Source organism: Lactuca virosa, chromosome 4 (assembly GCF_052849685.1).
Source record: "Lactuca virosa cultivar CGN04683 chromosome 4, Lactuca_virosa_CGN04683_v6, whole genome shotgun sequence".
Taxonomy (NCBI): domain Eukaryota; kingdom Viridiplantae; phylum Streptophyta; class Magnoliopsida; order Asterales; family Asteraceae; genus Lactuca; species Lactuca virosa.
The window spans coordinates 202,196,779-202,224,279 of record NC_136429.1 but is presented as its reverse complement, the minus strand read 5'-3'; the positions used below and the strand labels follow the sequence as shown (position 1 = coordinate 202,224,279).

At 35.2% G+C, this 27,501-nt stretch overlaps 2 protein-coding genes across 2 annotated transcripts; both read left to right on the top strand.

Annotated features, from left to right (window-relative positions):
- Positions 1-12,862: 12,862 nt before the first annotated feature.
- Positions 12,863-14,858, top strand: LOC145105513 (uncharacterized). The gene is made up of 4 exons (XM_079042603.1): positions 12,863-13,175; positions 13,908-13,946; positions 14,137-14,321; positions 14,478-14,858. The coding sequence occupies exons 1-4, from the start codon at positions 12,863-12,865 to the stop codon at positions 14,856-14,858; spliced, it is 918 nt and encodes a 305-aa protein (XP_078898729.1).
- Positions 14,859-15,010: 152 nt separating this feature from the next.
- Positions 15,011-15,490, top strand: LOC145105511 (uncharacterized). Its single transcript, XM_079042602.1, has one exon. It carries the CDS (start codon positions 15,011-15,013, stop codon positions 15,488-15,490), a length of 480 nt encoding a protein of 159 aa, XP_078898728.1.
- The last annotated feature ends 12,011 nt before the right edge of the window (positions 15,491-27,501 follow it).

Below are 27,501 nucleotides of genomic sequence, written 5' to 3'. Positions count from 1 at the left end.
AACTTTTACATCTACCTCTCTTCTATTCTCGAGACCCTGAGTCTCAAACTAGACATGACACATTCTTCCAAGTATCATGTTAACACTTCTTGTCCAAGTACTTTATTGTAAGGTAGATTAATGGTTCCATTGAACCACAATAAGTGAAATGTTTTTGTAGCGCCCATACACTACATACAGACCATACTTATCTAGATTCCACTTTATCCATTCCATTCCCCGATTCACAAGTCTCATTTCTTACATGGTATTTTTTTCATCTTAAAATGATATCACTTATCTTCTCAAACCACTTGATCCTCAGGTAACTTAATGGCTCTATTGAATCATAATATGTACCATGTGTTTGCAACGCCCATACACTACATGCACATCATACTTATCTAGTTTAAATATTACAACTTCATCACCTGATTCTCAACTACTCTATCTCCTTTCTCTTAACCTAAACTTTCAACATGAAATTTCTTGGGTATTCATCATTTGTAGTCCTCAATTGCTTGTAAGCCAACTGATTTGACTTCCTTGCTTCTTCTTACCTACTCTTTTATTGATACATCTACCAGATGTATTTTAATATACTTACTCATCTCTTACATCTAGAAGTCACACACTCCCAATGTTTCTAACTTTTCACTTTTATATGAAAGTTGGTCATCATATTCTCTCCTGTGACTTTATACCCAACCTTAGAATTTTCTCATGAGTCCACTATTTTTCCCATTTCCCTTTGCCACTTATTACTCTCCTTCTAACTATCCCTTGTTATATATAAGGCTTAATCTATCTTCTTCCTTTAAAAGTTACTTACAAGTAACTGTTACATACCCATACATATCTACACAATCTCACAAGTCTATCCCTTCTCACCCTAGGAGTCACACCTCATATTGTTTCCATCTTGTTAACATACCACCAAGGTTTCCTCTTTCTCTACAAACTCTACCTCTTACTTCCACAGAAGTATTGACCTGTTTTATCAAGTTCCTCAGTTCCTAACATGGCAACACTGAAACATTCTTACTTTCTCTTAAATAATAACCATGACCTTTGTTGCACCTATTTCTCTCTATCTACACATCTATCTACTTTCTTTTCTAATCTATCTCTAGTATGTGCTATCACTATAGCATCATTGACATGGTGCAAGATGTACTCTCCATGTCTCACATAGTTTCCATTTAACAACGGACTTTCTTATATTTTTGGATACTTTTTCTCAAGCATTTCCAAATCTACTTTTGTATTGATAAGTACACTTCTTTGACCCCTTGACCAGAGGGTCTTTCTAAGATAGACTCTCTCTCTCTCTCTCTATCTATCTCTCTCTCTCTCTTTCTCTCTCTCTCTCTCTCTCTCTCTCTCTCTCTAGGTATACAAACCCTCTTTTTCTTTCTACTCTTTCTGTCCAATTTATTGCCATTCTTTCTTCACATTTCTATTTCTATCTTGTTTTGCCCCCATTCTCTTATCTTCGCTATCTCTTCTTCTTTTGGGAGACATACGTTATCAGTTCTCCATCTACTAGAACACGTTATTTCTAACACATTTTTCTTTCATTATAATCACATTATCATTCTTTTCTACATACTCTTGGAATTTCCTTAAGTAGCGATCCTATTCTTATGTCATTTCACAAAATAACCTATCTTTCTTTCTTCTTGACATACTAGGCCCAAACCATGTTGGTTGGTCAATCTACTAAACTCATACTCTTTATTTCTTTATCTACACATATATACAATTGTGTACTTAATCTTATAGCATGGTTCATCACAAAATAGGTCATAGTCTTTGTTCCTCTTTCATCTCCCATAATTTATGTCTAGGAATGGGCATACCAAAGCTAATTCACTTAAACTATGGCTCTAATACCAATTGTAATAACCCGTGTTTTCTATACAAATATTTGGTCATTCTTGAGGCCAACAACATAAATACACTAAATATTACACACTAGAATAGTGTATATTGTTAAAGGGATCGTATCCATAGAGATTGGTTCATATTATGACTCTATGAAAATCTTGTTGTACAAATACTTGTGAAACTAAAATAAAAACAAAAATGGGGGTTTAAATCTTTTGTTTTTTTAAATAAATTGAAATTAAACTAAGACTTGGAATTAACAATTCAACAAATACAAAGGTTTGATGTAAAATCAATGAGAGAAGAATGGTTGACATAATGTTTCATCACTTGAACATTGGTCAATAAATCATTAGAACTCAAGGTGCAATACTTGTCAGAAATTTCTAACTTCGCTATAGCAATCCAAGAAGCTTGAGAATACATAGACTTTTCTTAGTTAATAAAATAGATAGAGAAGCTCATAACATATTTCCTTGCCTAAACTCACAATTTCCAATAAGGAATTAATTAGTGAAAGTTAACTAGCATTAAGAACCAAAAGGTCACCAAATCTAAGAGGAGTCAAATGCTTTCACTACCATTTAGGAGGAAATGTTTTTATAGTTGTGTGAAGTGAAAACTTACACATGAACCATTTGTTGCTTGCTAATTTGAAGATCCATTAATTAATCAATAAATTAGCAAACTAATCACTACATAAACATCTAAACTCATGACTAAAGACATATAAATAGCAATAATATCTTAAACTACAAAACACTTTCATAAAGACTCACGAACAAGTTCATGAAATTCATCTAGATTAATCAAACATTCAAGGATTACTACCAAAGTTGTTGAGAGAAAAAACTTTAAGATTGATTTGCAGAAATGTAAGTTAATCTCAATGGATCTTTCAGAAAGCTCAACAATATTAAATTTGCAGAATAATAAGGAAGAGTATAACAACAAGATTAATCAGTAATTATAAGTAAATAGAAATACTTAGTTGAATCGTAACAAGGTTTGCATTCAAACACAAGTTAGTAAATGATGAACAACATAAGTAAAAAATAGTGAAGATAATGAAGACTTTTATTCAATAAAAGAGTAATACAAAGAAAGTCTGAGAAGTGTTGCTAAGATCGATCAACATGGTCATCTATATATAGTAGAATTCGTTACTTGATAAATAATAAAACACTTCAAAGTAAGGTTGCCATGCTTTCCACGCTTGGACTGATATACCTTATCTTTAATCTGTTTGATCCTCCTGGCGATTTCATACTTCACCTCTTTAGATTTTTTTTAGTATTCTGAGCCATGGAGAGAGTTCCATCAAGTTGTTTGGGAAAATGTCGATGAAATGCAGTGGCTGGTGGAAAGAACTTTTCACTATCTCTGGAGAGTTTGAATACAATGCCAAGTTCTAGAAAGGTTGTTGCTTCAAGGTTCAAAACATGAATCCCTTTGGTAATGTAATTGGGGTGTTCAAATGGAGGGAAGTTCATCTTTTCTGCATGGGAAGAATTGATTTCAGTATCGATTTTTCCGAAATCACATACATAAGCTCTTAGGAAATCAGTAACCCTAATATATGCATCTTCTATCTTCGTATGTTTTAGCGTTTTGAGCTGGAAGACCCTTGCAATCAGAAAGACTTCTTTAGGATTCATGTAGATGAAGTATGCTTGAGTTCTATGGTATTCCTTGATGTAGCATGAAAGAGTGTATTGATAGTGCATTTTCCTTTGAAAGAACTTGGCTTATATGTTGTCACAACATCAGGTATGTCACACGTCCAGATTTTCCGAATTGATTTTCCATTATTGTTATGAAACAAGTTTAATTTTTCAAACTCCATGTGTAGCCTCTTCTCATCAGGTATATTTTGATCAAACAGCTTAAACACTAAGTAGTATATAACATTGGGTAAGAGAGAAATATCCCAATAGGCTCCAGAGGACTTAGAGTGGGTAAGATGAGTGACATAGTCAAATTCCAAGAGTCTACACATCATATTAACCTAAGAATTCATAAGAGATTCATCCATTCTCATTTCAAAACCTTGAGTTTAGAAAATATACTCAACTAGCTTGGTTGCTCTCCAGTCCGCTTTCTTTTGCCTTGTCTTTGGGGAATCGAAGGAGTTATCATCAGACATAGAGGGATCCAGTTTCTTTTCTTGGATGGGAGAAGACTGCTTTGGAGAGGATATAGGAGTTGGAGTTTTGTTCTTGGGAGGAGATCGTGGACGAGAATGCACTGCATTTAGCTTTATATATTTTCCTCAGAGGGGAAGACTTCAGTCTGTCAGAGTCCGAGGAGGAGCTTGAGCTTTCATCTACTTCAAATTCCATATAGTTTCCTCCTTTTGAGGAAGAAGGACTACCCTTCTCCTCAAACAATGCCTTCAGCTCATTTAGCTTTTCGAAGGTTTTACCAAATTGAATCAAAATTTGGCCATTGAGGTCATTGTTGGTTGGCATTTGAGGATGGATGAGATAATTATAGATGTATTTTGAGATTGTGAGAATTTCATCAACTCTTTTGTTGGTAGAGACTAATCGACAGAGACTGCGGATGGTTTCTTGAAGTTCAGAGTAACCAACTTCGTGTGCCTTGTGTGTCTTGTCGATCATGAATTCTGATTTCGCCTCTCATTCATTGTTCATCTTGATCAATTGATCCTTTTTCTCCTTGTTGTTAGAAATAATGTCTTAAGCCTTTTTGATAAACTCTTTGTGATCGGCTTGTCTTTGCTGATCAAGTTGTCTGATCCCTATCTTAATTCGTAACAAGATCATGTTATAAGTGAGTTTTTATTTTCCTTGAATTTCATGGAGCCTCTCTTCGAAATACTGAAGAGTTTGAATGGAAGGAGTCTGCGGTGGTTGTTGAGAAGACACAATAGTGAGAATTTGATTGATCTGGTTTTTGAGATTCATCAATTCTGTCCGTGAGACTACAGCCTTCTTCTTCTTCTTTTGCTTCGGTTTGGAAGTGGAGTACCGAGATCCACTACATTCTTCATATTCAAAAAAATATCAAAGTCCTCAAATTGACCTTGTTTCTAAACTTCCTCCTCTTCATTGAACTTCCTCCTTTTGTATTGTTTCTTGTATATCATCAATCCATTTTTGGGCAGTCTGAAAATCATGGATGGTCTTCAAATTAATGATCCAATCGGCCAAATATGCTACTCTTCCTTCTTTCGTTGTTGCATTGTTTTCCTTTCCTTCTTTACTCTATTAGCCTTTTTGATAGCTACAAATCATCTTTTTTTGGAGTCCGTGGAGGGCTGGTAATTGGTCGCTTATCATCTGCAATGAGGTTAGTTTCAGTCACCATCGAGGTGTCCCCCGGGTTCATGGATCCTTGGATATTGGTTCTAATCATGGCTATGCCGCTTGGTTGTAATATCGATGGAGTGTATGAGGTGTTTGCAGTGTATGTGTTAATGAATGAAAGATGAAGTGTAGCTCCTTGGGAGTAAAAATGTGAAAATGAGTTCTGCATGATACCTTAGGAGTTTTATCAACATTAGGATTCAAAGTGAATCCGGATTGGGCCTTGTTTCCGTGATCATGATCTAAACCGTTACACTTGCTATAGCGGAGTGGAAGGATGGGGTTCGAGCAGGTGATTCAACATTGAATCGAAGAACTACTTCATACTTTTGAGAGTCTCTGGTATCTAATGTCGGATGCTTTTGGCATCTTCTTTCAGAACAAATCCTCAGACATATATGTTGCCTCGGCTTCTTCTTCAAGGACATTCAAGAGCTCTTCGATTTGGATTTGGTCTTTAGTCATCACAGGGTCTTCGGTCACTATGGGGTTTTCAGTGACAATCTTTCTTTTATTGGAGGATCCGACTCCTTTGGATACAGTCTTCGTCGGAGTCATTCTTTTGGATATTAACTGGACCTTCTTTGATTTGGGCTCTGGGACTAGACCAGTGGTCTGTGTTATGGGGCTAGGCGGGGTAGAACGATATGACGCTCTATCATTCGTAGCCTTGATATGATCAGTGACCGCATGGTCAATTTGCGCAGTAATGTCCACGATGTGTATTGGCAACTGTCGAATGGGACTGAAAATAGATTGGTATTTAGGAAGAGAATACCTCTTGAGATCTCGACATGAAAAGCAGTTGAGTTCATTTCCTAGACTGATTTCGGCATCTTTATGAAGGTCCACCAAGCAGAGTGACCAGAACCTTGCAGAAGTTAGTTCAGTGAGTCCTTCCTTGGGATATTTTTTGCCAATGTACTGAATGACATCATCCCAGAGGATGGTTCCATAATCAAAAGCCTCGCCGGTGAAGATACTCCAGACAATATCCAACAGTTGTTTCGGCATGATGTCTGTTCCACCAGTTCTTCCTGATAAGCATTGAATCACATAATGACAGACGTACTGTTATACAGCTGGAAATTTTCCCTTCTTGAATTCATCTATTCCTTTAAGTTTGGCTTTGATAACCCATAGTTAATAGGGATTTATTTATATTCAATATGGTGATTAGATAATAGCGATTTATTTATATTCAATATTTATGATACCATAGTTAATTAGCTTATTATTGTGTTTCACTTTGCATTTTTACTTCCCTGAGTAATTTCAATATTATTCCAAAAAAATCAATAGTTGTTCATACTTTTGGAATTAAGTAGCGAATTAAGACTGTCATGAATTATTTGGGATTGTCCATAGGGATTGGGCATTGCATACAGATTGCCGCAATATTCATGAGTACTTGGAAAATGAAAATTTTAAGTATCGGATAAACCCATGCTTAGAGATTACTTCATGGATTCAATCATAAGTAATTCTAAGACGAGAATATATTTTATTCTTCGAACAAAGACACATAAATCATATTTTGCAAATCAATTGTACATTGGTTTACCCCAACGCATCTCGTAACTGGGTGTTATAAAGTGTATTTTTGGGCATGATTTGGTGAGTAAAATGTATGATTATATAGTAAAAGATTATTCATTCATTTTTCCCTAACAAGAAAAGTGATATCTTTAGTCCCCTCGGTGATTTGACTTGAACTTTTTGGTCCAGACTAAATTGTTGTGTTAGATTTTGTAGTCTGAATTTGATCATAAAATCGAAACAAACAAATAAACATGGGGTTTATCATTTAATCCATGTCTTTGTTCATACGATATCTTGTAAAACGAAGGAATAGTTGATCACTTATCTTAGAGCCAACATTTAATTTGAATCAAAGTTCAGCAGTGGCTTTGGAAAGCACTCTTTGCTGTTTGGTTCAAGGTTATACTTGCACTTGTAGTTATAGACTTATCTAAGTGGGAGACTGTTGGATTAAGGTGTCTAAGCTCATAACTGAATTGGTATATTCTTGTAATTAAAAGCAAAGTCTTTTTTGGGTTACCCTCGTAACTAGAACTTGGTTAGAATTACATTTGTAGAGAGATGAAAATTTATTAGATTATTATATGATTAGTAAATTATAACAAATAATTTGTTAATATGTTAACTGGAAATAGATAGTTGATTTGTTAATTTATTATGTGATTAATAAATTAATATGAGATTAATAGTTATCTAATTGATTGTTAATTTATATGATTAATAATTTAATATGAAATCAATAATAATTAATTAATTATTAATTAGAATTAATCCATAATTAATTATAATTAATTAAAGGTGCACGGGTAAAGTTGTAATTGTTCAATATTTGAACAAATAAGAGGATCCGGAACCTATCATCGTATAGACGGTTTTGGTAACCTACTTTAGGGTTTCTGGAAGCCTCTATTTGATATTAGGAAACTAGATAATTACTAGATTTGAAATATATTTTTATATGTTTAAATTTAGGGTTTCTAGGGTTTTTTAGCAGCTATATAAGGAGTTGTAACCCTTTGATTTTCGACATGCATTATTCCCAAGAAAAATATGATTTTCTCCTTACTCTTCCTCTATCCTCTCTTGTCATCTAGTTCCAGGGATAGGTATGAGCCATTAGAGACATCATACTTTTGGTGCTAAGTTTTACTATACCAACAACTACAAGGAATTGAAGTGATTTGTTTACTACAACAAATCAAAGGTATGTAACCCTAACTTGGTATTTTCGATTACATTAGGGTTCATGTTACATTTTTTTATTCATAGTATGTTGCCTTCAAATTGTGATGACGTAGATCTTTATAGGTTGCATGTTCCATTTAATTGTTAAATGATTTTCCGTAAGTACATGTTTGTAATAACCTATAAAACCCATCAGTTGGACCCTTCCTTATGAAAGTGATTGGAGTTATTGTTGTATGTCTTTCACTTCATACTACAAATATATTCTAACTTTTGTTTCACTTTCTTCATAACCTTATTTTTGCTTCTGTCACTTTATTTTCACAGTATGTTATAGAGCTTATACAAGAAATATGAATATGATTTCAGCTACTTTTTTATTGCTATTTCAATGAACATATATATGATAGGAGGTTGTGGTTTCTTACAATTTAGATGTTATTCTTTATTAGATTAATTGAATAGGTCCAACATATGGATGTTATTGTATCTTCTTGGAATTCTACATGGAAAACTCATGACCCATGCGAAGCATATGCCCATTTTCTAGTTATTGTTATTTTATAGAATAACTTTTCAATAAATAATTTTCTTTTCGCATACAAATAAACTTCAATTTCCTGTAAGCATATATAATTTTTCTACATATATTCATGAAGACTACAAAAATTATCATGAAACTGTATGAGAGAGTATTGGAGAATAAGTTGTGTAGCATCACAACAATTTCAGAAAACCAACTTGGGTTCTTATCTGGGAGTTCCACGACTGAGGTGATTGTTAGGTGCATAAATTGCATCTTTTCACATGTTTATCTCATGTTTATATATAACATTGCATTGCATTTTAGTATAATTTTACACGCATTTTTCATATTCGGACATTATTGAGGATGTATCTATTGTCACCATTTTTTGTGGATGTTTCAGGATGATTTAAAGATTGGAGTATGCTTAGGATGTTCGAAGCTAAATTGAAGAAATTGGAAAATCGAAAATTGGCCATTTTGTAGTTTATTACACGGTCGGCGCTTTGCCAAGGCATACTTTGCGCGAGCGTGCTTTGGAAGCTTTTCAACAAATCAGTACCATTACACGGCCATGTACTGGCAAGGCTTACGATACACGGGCCGTGTATCGAGGTCTGACGGTTTTTTGACTTAGAACTTCCGATTAAAGAGAGTTTTTTCGGATTATTCAAGGGGACTTCGACCATAACTACTTAGCACTTTGGAAACACTTAGATTTCGAATTTGTAAGTTTGTTTGAAGATCAAAACTTATTGAATTTATGCTTTGATTTAGCCATGTGTGGCTTACTTTTCTATCATTTATGGTTCTAAATTCTTATGTGTTTGTTGTCTAGATTCTGATTTGCACTTGATTTCGTGTTTCTATCTAATAATCTTTGGTTTGATCTTCATAAAAATGTTTGATTTTTACTCAATTTCACTTGATCAATGGAATTAGGGTTCTTATTATTCTAGTTAATCAAATTGTAAAATTTGTATATGTTTTATGATCTGATGTTGCTAACAAGCACTTAATTGATATCAAATAGATCAAAATTAGTGTAATCAAAGATTAGATGTTTTTACATTCTCAATCATATGAAGAGTATTGAACATTGTTGGTAATTGTTACATGAACTCAAAGTCTTCTAGTGATTTAATTCAAGAGCTTGTTTGTGTTGAATCAACAAGATGAAGTTTTACTTAAAGATCATATTTTGAGTAAAATAATTTTGTTAACTTAGATATTAGAGCTTATTGATATCTTGATTAACAACCTATAATGAACATGAATTGAAGTCATACTACATCCTTCAACACGATACACGAAAAGGAATCAGAATCGGAAATGTTTTTTAAATCTTGAATTCTAGTTTTTAATTTGTTTATTATTGAAATTGAATTTTACAAACAAAATCCCCATTGTATAAAATGATTATATGTAAATGTGTATATAGAGCTAAACATTAAATCTCGTATCCCTATGGACTGACCCTGCTTGCTCTATATTATCACATAGTATATGGTAGCAGTGATTTATGTTTAATTGTTATTATTATATCCCTTCATTTGTTGGTTTGACATCCAAACTTATTGGCACCGTTGCCGAGGATACGGTAGTACTAACTATTTATGCCAAGATCTTTTCGCACAGGTACACCTTTACTAGTTTATTTGGAGATAGATAAATACGTGAAGAAAAGACAGAACAAGCTAGACTTCTAAAGAAACAACAATATGGAAGTTCTTCATCAAATCTTTCAACCACATCTTCACCAACATCCAAAAATTCCACTCCATGTTCACCTTCACCCGAGCTTGAAACTTTCATCCCTACTCCTACCATGGGAGACAACCGTGGAAGCAATCACGATCCTCCAGATCCACCTCCTAAACAAGCCTTTAAACAATGGGCCACCCCAGATGTTACCTAACAACCTTTGTGCATCAATTATCCTGCAACAATAAACTTTGAACTTAAATTCGGACTCATTCACTTGTTGCCTTCATTCTCCGGTATTGAGAATGAAGACCCACACAAATTCCTAAAGGAATTTCATGTTGTTTGTGTGGGGATGAAGCCACAAGAAGTCAATGAAGACCAAATTAAGTTAAAGGAATTCCCCTTTGCTTTACAAGATTCATCCAAGGAGTGGTGACTTACCACCGGGGTCAGTCACAACATGGAATGAACTTGCACGGATGTTTTTGGACAAGTATTTTCCAAGTGTGAGAGCTTCGGCTTTATGCAGGTAAATCATTGGTATCAAGCAACAAAAAACAGAAGCCTTTGACACTTACTAGGAACAGCTCAAGAAATTATGTTCAAGATGTCCAAAACATGGGATTTCAGAGTATCAGTTATTGCAGTATTTTTGTGAAGGGATGTCATCTTGGGATAGAAGATTGCTCAATGCATCTAGTGGTGGATCAATAGCGGATAAGACTCCTACAGAAATCAGAGTTCTTATCAAGTATATGGCTGAAGAATCCAAACATACAACTCAAGAAGAAGAATGGTACACTGACACACCAAGAAGAGTGAAATAAATTTCCACACCAAACATTGAGAGTCAACTTTCCAAGTTGACCAAATTTGTGATGAGGCTTGCTAAAGATAAGAGTGTGCAAGCGGAAGTTAGACCTTGCGGTATTTGTACCCAAGTAGGATACCCCACTGATATGTGTCCTATGTTACAAGAAGACATGGAAAAAGTTCAAGCCATGGGATTTTCCAGTCAACAGCAAGGCAATTTCTCACCAAGAACCAATCCAAATTAGCACCAAACCAATGCTAGTTTTTAGCCAAGGCCACCACCTTATCAACCTAGACCTCAATCTCAAAACCAAATGCATCACCAACCAAATTACTTACCCAATCAACCTCCTCATCAATCTTAATTCCAACCTCAAAACATGCAACAAGGAAGTAGTTCAAGCGGTTCAGGAATGTATTTGGAAGAGATTGTCGAGAGTTTAGCCACAAGCACTCAATCATTTCAAAATGAAACCAAGGAGAGTATCAAAACTTTGGATCAAAAAATGACTCAACTCGCCACTTTTGTGAGTAAATTTGAGTCACAAGGCAAACTACCCACACAAACTGAGAAAAATACAAAGCATAGTGCATGTGTCATAACTTTGAGGAGTAGAAACGAATATGAAGGTTCCAAGATGGTTGAAGAAGATGAAGAGATCGAGTTAGAGAAAGAATATGAGAAGTCAAAAGCATCGTCAAAGCCAATACCCGTTGAAGTGAAAGTTACTCCACCTCTTTCTCCTACAAGATTGAATAAATCAAAGCGAGAGAGAGAGAGAGAGAGAGAGAAAGAGAGAGAGAAGATAATGAAATCATGGAGATGTAAAGAAAATTTCAGGTAAATATTCCTCTCATTGATGTCATTAAACAAGTTCCTAGGTATGATAAATTCCTTAACAAAATATGCACATCTAAGAGAAAGTTAAAAGGGAATGAAACTGTCAAAATAAGTGAGAATTTTCTATGGTGTTACAGAAAAGATTACCACGAAAATGTAAGGATCCGAGTGTCTTCACGGTTCCTTACAAGTTTGGTAATCTTCATGTTCTACGAGCTATGCTAGACCTTGGAGCTTCTATCAATATTTTTCCTTATTCTATTTTCAAAACATTAAATATTGGCTTATTAAACAAGACCATGGTGATCATTCAATTGGCTGATCGATCTTTAGTACATCTAAAAGGTGTACTAGAGGATATGTTAGTTCAAGTGAATGAACTAGTATTTCTAGTAGATTTTTATGTTCTTGACATGGACGATGATGAATCACCAAATTTGAGGTCAATCCTTCTAGGAAGGCCCTTTCAGAAAATAGCCCAGACAAAAATTGATGTTTGTGATTGTACATTGTCCGTGAAGTTTGATGGTGAGGTGATTAATTTTCATATTTATGATGCCATGTGATATCCAAGTGATGGTTCATATTTGAACTTTGTGGATGCCATTGAACCATTAACTGAAGAGTGTTTTGATTTATCTAATATCGATGTTTTAGCCTTAGTTCTAGACATGAATCTTTAAAAGATGGAGTGGAGAAACTTTCCAAAAAGTTCAAGATTTATGAAGAAATTATGGAAGATGTATCTTGCATGGATCAAAATAAGAAAATGAGGTTTGATGTTCCAAAGATGAAATTATCTATGCCTAATGAAAAACTTGTTCTTTTTATTGTGTAGGCACCCAAATTGGATCTGAAGACTTTACTGGAGCATCTCAAGTATGCTTATCTTAGAAAGTGACTTTACCCGTGATAATTTCCACCAAATGGACAACCAAGGAAGAATAAGAGCTTGTCTCCACTTTTAAGGAATATAAGGAAGCTATTGGGTGGACTATAGGCGACATAAAAGGGCTAAGTCCTTCACTTTTCATGTATAAGATCCTTATGGAAGAAGACTACAAGCCTTCCCGAGAAGGTCAAATGCGTTTGAACCTTCCAATGATGGAGGTTGTGAAGAAAGAAATTATGAAGTTGTTGAATGCGGGAATGACCTATCCTATATCGGATAGCAAGTGGGTAAGCCCGGTCCAAGTTGTACCAAAGAAGACAGATATTACCGTTACAAAGAATGATCAATGTGAATTAATCCCCACCCATGTGCAAAATGCGTGGAGAGTTTGCATAGACTATAGAAGACTCAATGCCTCGACCCGAAATGATAATTTCCCACTTCTTTTTATCGATCAATGTTGGAAAGGTTAGTGGGAAAATCACACTAGTGTTGCTTGGATGGGTATTCCAGTTTTCACCAAATACTCGTAGCACCCGAGGATAAAGAAACGACTACCTTCACATGTCCCTTCGGAACATTTGCACATAGGCGAATGCCTTTTGGACTTTGCAATGCTCCAGCCACTTTTTAAAGGTACATGGTAAGTATCTTTTCGGAGTATGTTGAGGAAATCATTGAAGAGTTTATGGATGACTTCACTGTTTAGGGTAATTCTTCCAATGAATGTTTGGATAATTTAAAGAAGATTTTGCAAAGATGTATTGAGACCAACCTTGTTTTGAATTATGAAAAGTGTCATTTTATGGTTGATAAAGGTCTCATACTTGGTCATGTTGTGTCTTCTAAGTGTCTAGAGGTGGACAAAGCAAAAATTGATATCATTAAGTCTTTACCTTATCCCACTTGTGTTCGTGAGGTATGCTCGTTTCTTGGCCATGCAAGTTTTTATAGAAGATTCATCAAGGATTTTAGCACCAATACTTCAATCACCAGATTGGAGTTTGCCATTTGAAATCATGTGTGATGCTAGCAATCATGTGGTTGGTGCAGTGCTGGGGCAAAGAAAATATCTAGTTCCTTATGTCATTTATTATGCCTCAAAGACACTTGATAGTGCACAAGCCAATTGCTCGGCAACTGAGAAAGAATTTTTATCTATTAGCTTTGCTATAGATAAATTATGTCAATATTTGTTAGGTTCTAATGTGATTGTTTATTATGATCATGCAGCTCAAGGTACCTACTTGCAAACAAGGATTCGAAGCCTAGACTCATCCGATAGATTTTTCTCTTACAAGATTTTGACATTGAAATCAGGGACAAGAGAGGAAAAGAAAACCTTGTGACTGATCATCTTAGTAGGATTATCTCTCCCAATGACCCAACTCCATCCATGACATATTTCCGGATGAAAATTTGTTTTCAGCAAAATTTGGCATGAGGTATGCCGATATTATGAACTACATCGTCACAAATCAATTTCCACCAGATTTGACTCGATGGAAAAAAGAAAAAATCAAGAAAAAATCGAAGAGGTGTGTATGCCATGAGCCATACTTATGGAGATATTGTGCTGACCAAATGATCAGACGATGTGTTGAACAACATGAGGTATCTTCTATCTTAGCATTTTGTCACTCTTAGGCTTGTCCAGGGTATTTTGGTCCTCAAAGAACTACAAGAAAAATCTTAGAGAGTGGATTTTATTATCCAAGTATCTTCCATGACACTTATGTTTTTTGTGCAAGTTGTGATAAATGTCAAAAGATGGGTTCTTTAAGCTCAAAGAATCAAATTCCCCTTAACCCCATTTTAGTTTGTGAAATTTCCGATGTTTGGGGTATTGAGTTCATGGGTCCTTTCCCATCATCTTTGGTTTTTACTTACATTATTTTGGTTGTGGATTATGTCTCTAAGTGGGTGGAAGTTAAAGCCACCCGTATTAACGATTCAAAAGTTGTGATAGATTTAGTGAAGGCTAACATCTTTTCTAGATTTGGAGTTCCAAAAGCCTTAATCAGTGACCGTGGTTCGCATTTTTGCAATTGTACGCTTGGAAGTGTGTTGAAGAAGTATGGTGTTACACATAAAGTCTCCACAGCATACCATCGAAAAACGAATATACAAGCCGAAGTGAGCAATCGGTAAGTCAATGGTATTTTGGAGAAAACTGTTAATACAACAAGCAAAGATTGGATTACCCATCTCGACATGCTTTGTGGGCATACGACACTGCATTCAAGACTCCAATTGGAATGTCTCTATACTGTATTGTTTTTGGGAATCCATTTTGATTACCCATGAAGTTGGAACATAGGGCTTATTGGGCAGGCAAGAAATTCAATATGGACATAGATGAATCGGGAAAGAACAGAAAGCTTGACATACAAGAGCTTGAGGATATCACCAATGAAGCTTATGAGCATGAAGTTCTTTACAAAGAAAAGAAAAAAGTATACCATGACAAGATGATTTCTCGCAAGGTATTTGAAAAAGGTCAAAAGGTATTGCTTTACCACTCTCTTTTCAAATTGATTCCTGTTAAATTAAGGACCCATTGTGTGGGACCATTTGTTGTCACTAATGTTTTTGAGCATGGTGCAATAGAAATCACAAGTGAGAAAACCGGGAAAAATTTTAAGGTAAACATGCATCCTCAAAGCCTTATTATGAAGGATTTGAAGTCAAGAACGAGGAAGTGGAGGAAGTGGAGGAAGTCGCAGATCCAAAGTACCAAGATTGACCAATCATTGGGGTCCATGTCGAGCCATCGACTTTAAACAAGGGCAACTACACGAGAGGAAACTCGGGGTCATTGTTGGGTTTTAAGCACTATAACATCCCTTTGGTGCACATACAACCCTAATGCTTTGGATCTAAGTTTTCTCTAATTATACATGCAATTTCATTTTTCCAAAGCATGAAGCCTAACTAGCATACAACTTTGATAATTGAAACATAAAACAAGTTGGATGATTACCTCTATGTTGTATCTTGTAGAACTTGGCCTTACAAGAGCTTAGCACCTCAAATGTGATGCCTCAATTAAGTCACAAAAATTTTGGATTAGGTGTCTAAGCCCATAACTATAATTGGTATGTACTTGACCCGAGAGCAGCATGGTCCATTTCGGGTTGCCTTCACCAGGAAAATTTGACAAGATGGATATTTGAGAAAGAGGTTATTTGTGATTTATTAATATATATTATAAGTATAATATATTAATTGTGAAAACATATTATTTAATTAGTATTGGTCAAGAATTAATTTGGAGTTTTAGTGATCAAAAGAGACTAATTAAATATGCAGGGACTGATTATGTAAATCAGTTATATTTATAGTGTGGGTTAATGATCCATGTTAATTAGAAATGGACTAAACCTTTGTGAGATTCCATGAAGAGTTAGTCCATAAGGCTAATGAGTTAATGGATTAAAATCCCAAGTGAATTAAGGTTTACAAGTTTAAACCCTAAAGATTCCATACTATAAATAGGGTCCCTAAGCATGCAAAATCGGCCACTAGTACTCCAAGGTGTAAACCTAGCCATTTTTTTGTGCTCCTAGCCTCTCTTTCATTATCCTCCACTTGTTCATGGTATTTGTGACTTGTTTGAGGCATCACACTTGGGGTGCTAAGATCTTGAAAGGCCAAAACTCTACAAGCTACAACAAAGATGTAATTGTCTAACTTATTTTTGTGTTTCAAATATCAAGTTGTATGCTAGTTATAGGTTTCATGATTTGGATATTTTTTTGCATGTATAACTAGAGAAAACTTAGATCCAACGCATTAGGGTTCTATGTGCACCATAGGAGTGTTATAGTACATAAAACCCAACAGTGGTATCAGAGCTATGGGTTGTTTTCTGTTATATTGATGCATGGTTAATTGTTTAAAGTTGATGCAAGTCGAAAATTGCACTCTGACAGAAGGACTCGACGAGTCCATACATGAACTCGACGAGTTCATAGTGAACTCGACGAGTCCATAAGTTGGCTCGACGAGTCAGACAGTCTGTTTGCAGTTTTTCGGGTTTTTTGTCCTGTTTTGGAATAGGATCATTACACTGCTTTGGTTCATAAAATTTGATTTTGTTGATATAGTAACGATTAACCCCATCCAATAACATGATGATTTCCAAATTTTAAGATAATTACTTGATTTTGTGAAAAACTAATTATTTGTAAAATCTGAATCATTTTGCTACAAGAGTTGAATTAGACCAATTTCGTAAAAGATAAAATGATATGATTATTTTATTAGTTTAAAGTTTGATCTAAATGTTTCTTGAACAGTTTCATAACCTATCCTCAAGTTATGGCACTTGAAATTCTCATTCATGAAACAAATTAACTCCTTAAGTTATGGAATTCAAGAGTCTTGAAAGGTTACAAAACTTGCCATCAAGTTTAGGAATCTAAAAGGTTTTGAAGAGTTTCAAAGCTTTCCCTCAAGTTTTGGAATTTAAAATTTAATTAAAAGTTTTAATTGCGAAATATTAAATTCTAAACCTTTTGGCTTCATAACTTAAATTTAGACTTAAAAGTTTAATTATGGCTTTGTTGATAATTAATTAAAAGATTAATTAAAAGAATATTAATAAATCCATAATTATATGGTTTGAGTTTAATTAAATTAAAGGTCTAGTTTAATTAATAGATTAAACCACCTAGTATTTTAAATGTATAAAATACACCCTTATACTATATAAAATTAAAAGTTTAATATATTATATATGTATAAGGGGTTTTTAAGAAAGCGGCGTGTAAAATGACCGCCATTGGGTATCCATTCTTACCCATCGCACCCTTCACCAGTGGAGGGTAGTTAGTCGAACGGTTTTGACAGGACATTTAAATCCTCATTAAAAGTATAATGAAATATAAAGTAACTAAACCTTTTATAAATTCTCAATCTTAGTTACTTTAGGAAAAATGTGAATTTGATGCTAACCCATGAAATTGCACATTGCACCTTATTGGTCAGTTAGTGGAGCATGCGTGGTTAACCGGCACACTAATGTGGACTAATGAAGGATGGAAATGGGTTTCTCGTAAATTATCATTGATCAATGGAGCGTGTGTGGTTAACCGGCACATTGATTAGGTGATTAATGACATCGAGAGTACCAAGCTAATTTGCATGGTTATTCACACATTGTTTGTGATCCTCGGTATCCCAGTCACAAACTTGAAGGGCATAATCGAGTTTAAACATGCATTGAAAAGTTAAATGAATCTCAGAAGAATCTAGGAATTTCAATTCATTTAAAACCTAATATTCATTTTCGTTTTTCATGGTGGAAATTGGTAAATCGTCATTTACCTACCTTCAAATATTTTATAATTGGATTATGGCATCCCTCTTCCGAATTGTAGAATATTGTGATGGGTCCTAGCCTTAATATTTTATTTGAGTGTTATATTAAGGACTTAAATCAATTATCTTGAATTCCTCCTTTTGTAGATGTCTACTTCTGACAACTATGGTCTACCTTATCCTTTTGGAAAAAGCTTTCCTTATAAAGATGATATTCCACAAGACGATCGAGGTGAAAGATTAATCCCTTCTTCGTGTTGTAGTGGAACTTCTCTTCCTCCACCTCCTCCAATTATTCTCCCTGACCCACATGTTCGTCGACTTGAAAAGTTCAAGGTCACTCAGGCCCTATTGGCAAGCAAACATGAAGATGGAAAGTTTGTATGTGCTCACATCTTGGACATAAAGCTGCATATTGACAGGCTGGGAATGTTGGGTGTCATGTTCCCAAGGAAGCTGGTTGTTGACTTGGTTCTTCATTCGCTTCCTAATTCATATAATGAGTTTGTTAAAGACTACTACATGACAGACCACGACGTGACCCTTATCGATCTTACTTATTTGCTTATTGATGTTGAATCGACAATGATTTGGCGCACTGGTAAAGCAAATTTGATTGGAAGATCTACTTCCCACACCTCTATGGACATTGACAATAGAAACATTGGAAGTCCAGAAAAGCTTTCTCTTCTTAATGCAAAGGGATTGGCCAAGGTCAAACCGTTTGACCACATGGTAAAGAGAAAGGCTAAGTCTGTGATTGTCCCATGTACCACTCCATGAGAGTCTGTTTGTTTCTATTGCCAAGAGAAGGGGCATTAGTTGTGAAGCTGCCCTGACTACCTGAGAGATCTAATAATTGCATTTTGATGTTTTGTAGGATCAAAGAAGAGAAAGGAAGCTTGAAAGAAGAGTAAGTTTATTCTGATCACGAAGAGATGGATTTCAATCGCATGGTTCGATGATTAGATTTTTTGAGCTGCTGCTTAGGAGTTATGATAGATTGTTTAGGAATTGATAACAACATATTTTTCATTTGTATTTTCATTGTAAGGACAAGTTTATCCGCATATTTTATAACTAAAGAAAAAAATTGTTTTTGTCTTGTTTTATATTTCCTTGCAATGGAATTTGTGAAAAAAATTGTTGTTTATATGTTTTTATTAATAGCAATAATGAAAATGGTTTTGATTCTTAGTTTTATCAATTCTGGTAGTGTCGTAATTTTCTAAGTAAGGAAAGATTCTCATCGCCCAAGTTTCAATTGGATAGAAACCTGGAATCATATGATGTATGAAAATCTTGGTACTTGGGAAATTAAGACTAATTTCTTGTTTACATATGTATGTAAGTCAAGTGGAAGATGAAAGGATCTAGTACACATTGATGTATACTGGTCAGGTCCACCACAAAGGATGATAAAGGCTATTCGTCATGATTTACTAATGGTTTAGTAAATATGGTTATGCTTACAAGTTTAAGTGTAATTCTAATACCTTGAAAAGTTTCAATGTATAGCAGAACGAATAAGAAGAATCAATTAGGCAGAAAGATGAAAGTTTCTCCAATCTGAAAGGAAAGGAGAGTACTTTAGTATCATGTTTTATGATCATCCTTATGATTATGGAACCATGTCTCAATTGATCCTCTAAGGATACCTTAGTGCATTTAGATGACTAAGGAGAAGTATCGGGAATTGTTAAAATGGTTAAAATCAAAAGGATGAGTCATACTTCGTTCCAGTATCAAGTCTTAGAGTCATACTCCAAGATTGTGACTTGAGTGACATAATCTTAAGAAGGTTTATAAAACATTTGTAAATGATAGTTGTGATGTCTTGGATAAGACAAAGACCAACTAAAGACCAATTGTATGAAGTGTTGTCTTGATAAGAATCCGTACTAACTCTTGGATATTTGTTTGTCAAAGAATGTTTCTTGACAAGAGAATCTTATATGTCAAGAGGTCAGTGGGAGTCTTAAAGATCTTGAAAATTTTCAGGAACTAGTCAAGAATAAACCTATTATGTATCACTAGCTCACGGCTTGAGGTGTGTAACCTATCGTGTTGACATATTCTTGTTTCTGTGCCCATTCCAGTTAAAGTTGACTATGCATGTGAGTTCTATGAGTTCTCAAGTTGTTTGCATAAGGCAAAGCACCTTGATCAGTGAAAGTTCATTGATGACTTAGGGTGATCTGATCAACAACATGGAAAACATGGTAGGCCCTTGTGCTGCCAAGTGGCAAGAAATTAAGATTGAACAAGTTTAGTCCATATGAGTTTGGATTTGTCACTAACCTTGTCTTGTGATTATGGTTATGACAAATTCACATGGATAGGAACACATACACCATTAATCTAAGTGACAAAGGTTTCTCTCCATTTCATGAAAATGATTGTGAGGAAACATCTTCACTAAGTAGTTTTTTTAAGAGTTAGCAGTTGTGTTAATTGTGTTCTCAAATTCGATTATGATTATGGCATCCCTCTTCATAGTTCGAATTGTGAGAAATGGAAAAAGGTTTAAACATTTGGGACTTATTGCTATAAGTTCTGAAATTGTTTAGACACACATATGAGCTTTCTAAGGAAAGGTATATGAATTTCAAAAGCCTAGATAAAGTCATGTCGAAGCATCTTGTATCAGAAATCTGAACTTTGGTAAGAAAGTCAACAAGTATTGATTTCTAGAAGTCCAGCTGATTTCTGGGTACATGTCAAAGCTAGTGGGAGCATAAGTGTTATGCTAATAAGAATGTAATTTTTATGCTAGTGGGAGCACAATTATTACGTTAAGTGTTGCGAGTTCACAATGTTAATTATAGAAAAACAAAAGTTTCAATTCGCAAAGTTGCAGAGTTTGAAAAGTTGTTTTGCTATAATTAAGGGAGAGGAACTCATACTTTATTTCGAATCTAAAAGTTTAGATTGAAGTATTAATCAAACTTAGTCATGGATATATATGAATACCAGGTTGAAATATTTCAACATTGGAAATTCTATATATGGAAATATTATAGCAAAAGACTGGTCAAGTATCATGTCTTTATGTAAAACATTATGAATCGTGTCCCATATGCTTCGGATATAGGATCGATTGCATATGCTATAATATTCACATGTTCTAATTTTCCAAATGCCTAGGGCATTAAGAGGGAAAAGGACTAGAATCGGATATGACTAAAGTGGTTAAACAACTATCAAGGACAATCTAAGGTTCGCTAAGGATTGGTTGCTTAAGGACAATTGGAAATATAGTAATGGATGGACCATATTGACATTATTATGAATAGACATAATTCTATTAATAATGCATTGTCATATGGAAAATATGGAAATGTTTTCATAATGGGAGTTGGGTACTAAGAATCTAGGTGAAAGTTAGAAACTTTTATGCAAGAAGGATGTTCAAAGGAATGTAGTTTGAATTTCAGTCTTCGCTTCCTTGGAATTATTTTGTTATCAACCTCCACTGGAAAGTTTTGTAATATCTTTGGCAAAGTCTTTGTGACTTTGGTACCTCGACATTACAAAAGATACATTGCATGATTGTTTAGAATCTAAAACATTCTTATAGTGGCAAGAATTAGGTATTCTTACACTAAGTAATAAGGATTTGGATTTATGAAATGAGCATCATTGAAATGGTTTCAATTGATCTATTTCACAAAGTAAGGACCATATATAAACATAGTGTGCATGCTTGGAGCATGGGATAACTATTGTTTTAATTCGAGTATTAAATTGATTAATCGAAACATTATACAATGTATAATGTGTAATCAATATGGTGATTAAATAAAAGGTGTTTTATTTATATTCAAAAGTTTTGAGACCATATTGGATTCGATTATTCTTGTGTTTCACTTCACATGTTTTGACTTCCCGAATAATAAGATTATTCAAACCATCCACAGTTGATCATACTTTGGAAGTAGGTATTGAGGCAAGAATGTCATGAATCGAACGGTAGATTGTCTAAGGTGTTTTGACATGGCGCGAGTTTGCTGCAGTGTTCATGAGTACTCATGTAATAAGATTTTAGTGTTGGATTAAACCTACGCTCACTTAATCACTTCATGGATTTTATCACGAGTGATTGTGAGACGATAATATCTTATATTCTTCAAACGGAGACATATAGTTGTAGTTTATAAGTCGGTTGCACATTGATCATACGTAAACGTAACAGTAACTTGGTGTTATAAAACGTATTGTTGTGTGTGATTTGATGAATAAATAGAGAAAGCATATGAGTCGAAGTTTATCCGTTCCCTTTATCCTAAGGGGATAAAAGCAATATCTGTGGGGCCCTCCATGATTTAGTGATGACACCCTAAGCGCTTGGCCAAGCCTGGACTGATTTGATTTGTTCAATTAGTCAGTCATCATAAATCGGAAATCGGGAAACAACACATGAACAGAGAGAATGATTATAATCCATGTCTCAGTTCATACGATATCTTGTAGAACAGAGGAATATATGATCCTTTATCTAATGGACGCGTCATAGTTCGACAGCGGTTTTTTTGAGAGCTACGATTGTTGGTCGGTTTTTAAGTCGTACTTGCAGTTATAGTTATTAGACTTATCCAAGTGGGAGACTATTGGATTAGGTGTCTAAGCCCATAACTATAATTGGTATGTACTTGACCCGAGAACAGCATGGTCTATTTCGGGTTGCCATCATCAGGACAATTTGACAGAATGGATATTTGAGAAAGAGGTTATTTGTGATTTATTAATATATTATAAGTATAATATATTAAATATGAAAACATATTATTTAATTAGTATTGGTCAAGAATTAATTTGGATCTAATTTAGTGATCAAAAGAGACTAATTAAATATGTGGGGACTGGTTATGTAAATCAGTGATATTCATAGGGTGGACTAATGATCCATGTTAATTAGAAATGGACTAAACCTTTGTGAGAGTCCATGAAGAGTTAGTCCATAAGGCTAATTAGTTAATGGATTAAAAGCCCAAGTGAATTAAGGTTTACAAGTTTAAACCCTAAGATTCCAAACTATAAATAGGGTCCCTGAGCTTGCAAAATCGGCCACTAGTATTCCAAGGTGTAAACCTAGCCGTTTTTGTGTGCTCCTAGCCTCTATCTCATTATCCTCCACTTGTTCATGGTGTTTGTGACTTGTTTGAAGCACCATATTTGGGGTGCTAAGCTCTTGAAAGGCCAAAACTCTAAAAACTACAACAAATAGGTAATTGTCTAACTTATTTTTATGTTTCAAATGTCAAGTTGTATGCTAGTAATAGGTTTCATGCTTTGGATATTTTTGTTGCATGTATAACTAGAGAAAACATAGATCCAAAGCATTAGAGTTGTATGTGCACCATAGGAGTGTTATAGTACGTAAAACCCAACAAAAACACCACCAACAATTGGAGGACAATGAGAGAGAGCTTGGAGACACCAAAAATCGGCTATACTCTTCTTAGAATTACTTGTGTTGTCCGATTTTTAGGGCTTAGGGGTTACATATATAGTGTAGAATTCCAAGGGTCACATGTAAACCCTAATTCATACACTTAGGCTTTTTATTCCAATAACACTTCATGGACTCCATATAAACTTAGTCAATTACTAATCAATCATGGATCATTAGCCCAAACAATATGTATCATTGATTTACATAATCAGCCCCTGTTAATTTAATCAGTCTCTTTTGATCATTAAATTAATTTCAAATTAATTCTTGATCAATACCAATTAAATAATATGATTTCTCAATTTAATATATTATACTTATAATATATTTATAAATCACAAATAAACTCTTTCTCAAATATCCTTCCTATCAAATTGCTTCGGTGAATGCAACCCAAAATGGACCATGCTACTATCGGGTCAAGTACATACCAATTACAGTTATGGGCTTAAACACCTAATCCAACAGTCTCCCACTTGGATAAGTATAATCACTATAACTGCAAGTACGACTTCAAAAACCGACTAGCAATCGTAGCTCTCAAAAGCCGTTGTCGAACTCTGACGTGTCCATTAGATAAGGGATCATATAATCTTCTGTTCTTCAAGATATCATGTGGACAAAGACATGGAATAAAGTCATAGTCATTGTCCAGCTGTCTGTTTCCCGGTTTCTAATTTGTTTGACATAGAACTTAATTGAACACATCAATTGAGTCCTGACCGGGCCCAACACGTAAGTCAGAACAAAATCATCGAGGGTCCCAAGATATCTCTTTTATTCCTCTTAGGATAAAAGGAACAGATAAACTTCGACTTATATGCTTGTATGAATTACTTGTTAAATTATACACAACAGCACGTTTTATAACATCAAGTTAGTGATGCGTTTACACATTATCAATGCACAACCAACTCGTAATCAACAACTCATATATCTCGGTTTGAAGACAATACGATATTATCATCTCATAATCACTCGTGATAAATTCCATGAAGTGATTAATGTGAGAGTGGGTTTAATCCAATACTCAAATCTTATTTCAAGAGCACTCATGAATGTTGTAGCAAACTTTTGCTATGTCTAACACCTTAGACAATCTTACAAACCCATTCATGACAGTCAAGTCTCCTAACCTACTTCCAAGGTATGATCGAATGTGGATAGTTTGAATAATCTTATTATTCTGGAAGTCAAAACATGCAAAATGTGAAACAATTGTAAACAATTGACAAAAGATATTGACTTTACTTATAAATAAAACTCCTTTTATTCAATCATCAAATATCAATTACATTTTATATATTATAAGTTTCTAAATAGCAATCTAATCACTAAAAATAATATCTTCTTTCAGCCCCATACTCCTAGCATGCTGCAAGTGCTTAACCCTACTCAGTCCCTTCATAAGGGGATCTGTTGGGTTCTCCTCTGACGATACCCTCTTTACTACGAGGGGTCCTTCTTCTATCCAATGTCTTATGAAGTGATATTTTCTGTCAATGTGCCTGGATCTACCATGATCCCTTGGTTCCTTGGTTAAGGCGACCACACTTTCGTTATCACAGAAAATCTCCATAGGCTCCTTTACAGCTGGTACAACTCCAAGGTCTCCGATGAAGTTCTTTATCCATATCGCCACCTTTGATGCTTCACTTGCTGCTATGTACTCTGATTCGCACGTTGAATCAGCTACAGTCTCCTGTTTAGAACTTTTCCAAGTTACTGCTCCTCCATTTAGGGTAAATACCCCACCCGAATGAGATCGGAAATTATCTCTGTCGGTATGAAAGCTGGCGTCACTATACTCTATCACTCTCAAGTCATCAATCCCACCGAGAGTAAGGACCCGGTCCTTTGTCCTTCGGAGGTACTTGAGAATGTTCTTTACCGCAGTCCAGTGAGCTTTACCAGGATTCCCTTGATATTTGCTGACCATGCACAAAGAAAAGGCCACATCAGGGAGAGTACATGTCATAGCATACATGATCGAGCCAACTGCAGAAGCATATGGTACTCGGCTCATCTCTACTATCTCGGCATCTGTACTCCAGCTTTCAGTCTTACTCAATTTGGTATTGCTCAGGATAGGTAATTCTCCTTTCTTGGAGTTCTCCATGTTGAAACGTTTCAACACCTTGTCCAAGTAGGTATTTTGACTAAGTCCTATTAGTCTTTTACTCCTATTTCTCAATATCCTTATCCCTAGAATGTAAGAAACTTCCCCAAGGTCCTTCATATCGAAACACTTTCCAAGCCAGGACTTAACCTCCTGCAAGGTTAGAATGTCGTTTCTTATGAGTAGTATGTCATTTACATACAACACAAGAATGCTAACTATACTCCAACTATCTTTGGCATATACGCAGGACTCGTCCTCGCTTCTCGGAAAACCAAACTCTTTGACTTTCTCATCGAAACAAAGATTCCATTTGCGAGATGCTTGTTTCAATCCATAAATGGATTTCTCAAGCTTACACAGTCTATTAGGGTACTTTGCATTGATGAAACCCTCTGGCTGAGTCATGTAAACATCTTCAGCAAACTTTCCATTAAGGAAAGTGGTTTTGACATCCATCTGCCGTATTTCAAAATCATGAAATGCAGCTATGGCTAGCATAACCCTTATAGATTTGATCTTCGCTACTGGTGAGAAGGTGTCGTCATAGTCAACTCCAGGAGTTTGAGTAAAGCCCTTCGCAACCAATCGCACCTTATATGTGTGTACTTTCCCATCGATGTCGGTCTTCTTCTTGAAGATCCACTTGCACCCGACTGTCTTACGGCCAGGTACTTTTTCAACCAAGTTCCAAACTTGATTGTCATACATGGATTGAATCTCGCTGTCTATCGCCTCTTTCCACTTAGCAGACTCAGGCCCGCCATGGCTTCCTTGTAGTTAGATGGATCATACAAATTTACCAGTGTACTATCACTAAAAAACGTATCACCTTTCGTAGTAATATGAAAACTATAAAACTTCGGTGCCATCCCAAATCGATAGGAATGTCGAAGAGGTAATGACTCGTCAACTGGTTCAACAGAAGTTTCCTCCTCGGGTTGAGTTCTAGTGTTTGAGGTTCCTTCATCACTTAACTCTTGAAGCTCTTCAAGGTCAATTTGCCTCCCATTGTCCTCTTGAAATATGAGTTCTCTTTCATGGAAAACCCCTCTCCTCGCAACGAAGACAACATTGTCACTAGGTCTATAGAAGAGATATCCAACGGACTTCTGTGGGTAGCCAATGATGTGACAACCCAAAATTTCTATTCTGTACAACCATTCACTTCAATAGAAGTCAGAACTGTTTCTGCTAACTTTCAAGCTTTTAGGAATCAGTTTGAGTGTTTTAAAGTTAGTACTTCAAGAGATAACTGGAGAGAGGATGCCCTAGGGTTTATTGTGCAACAATAAAGTCCCAAAACTCCAAGAGTTTGGATTTTATGGCCTAAACATGGTGTTTACGGCCGTAAACCCCAAGGGGTATAAATATGACACTTAGTCATTTTATACACTTTTTCACCTTTTCAAGACTAGAACTCAAGATCCTCTCAAGTATCATCCGATTTTCCTTCTTGATCTTCAACTTTGTAAGTGTTTCTTGCCCTAATAAGTTGATATCTTACTTAATCTAGTGATCTTACATGATTCCATCCGTGAAAACATTCCATTTGTGTAGATCTTCAAGTGTTCTTAGTTTCACCAAGAACACATACTAGTGTTCTTGGACTTTTAGCACCTTTTCAAGCTTCTATCTAGTAAGTACTCCTACCCTAGTGTATTGTAAGACTTGTTACACTTCTAATCATCAAGAAAACACCAAGGAAACACAAGATCAAAGGAGTTTACGGTCCAAGATGTTCTTAGACCGTAAACCCTAACAAAGGGGCCAAAGTGTGCCCTAGTCCCTTACAAAGCCTTGGAAACTAGTCTAGATACCATCCTTGATGTGTTAGGGGCTTGAAACATCAAAATGACCATAAACCATTTGGGTTTACGGCCGTAAACCCAAAG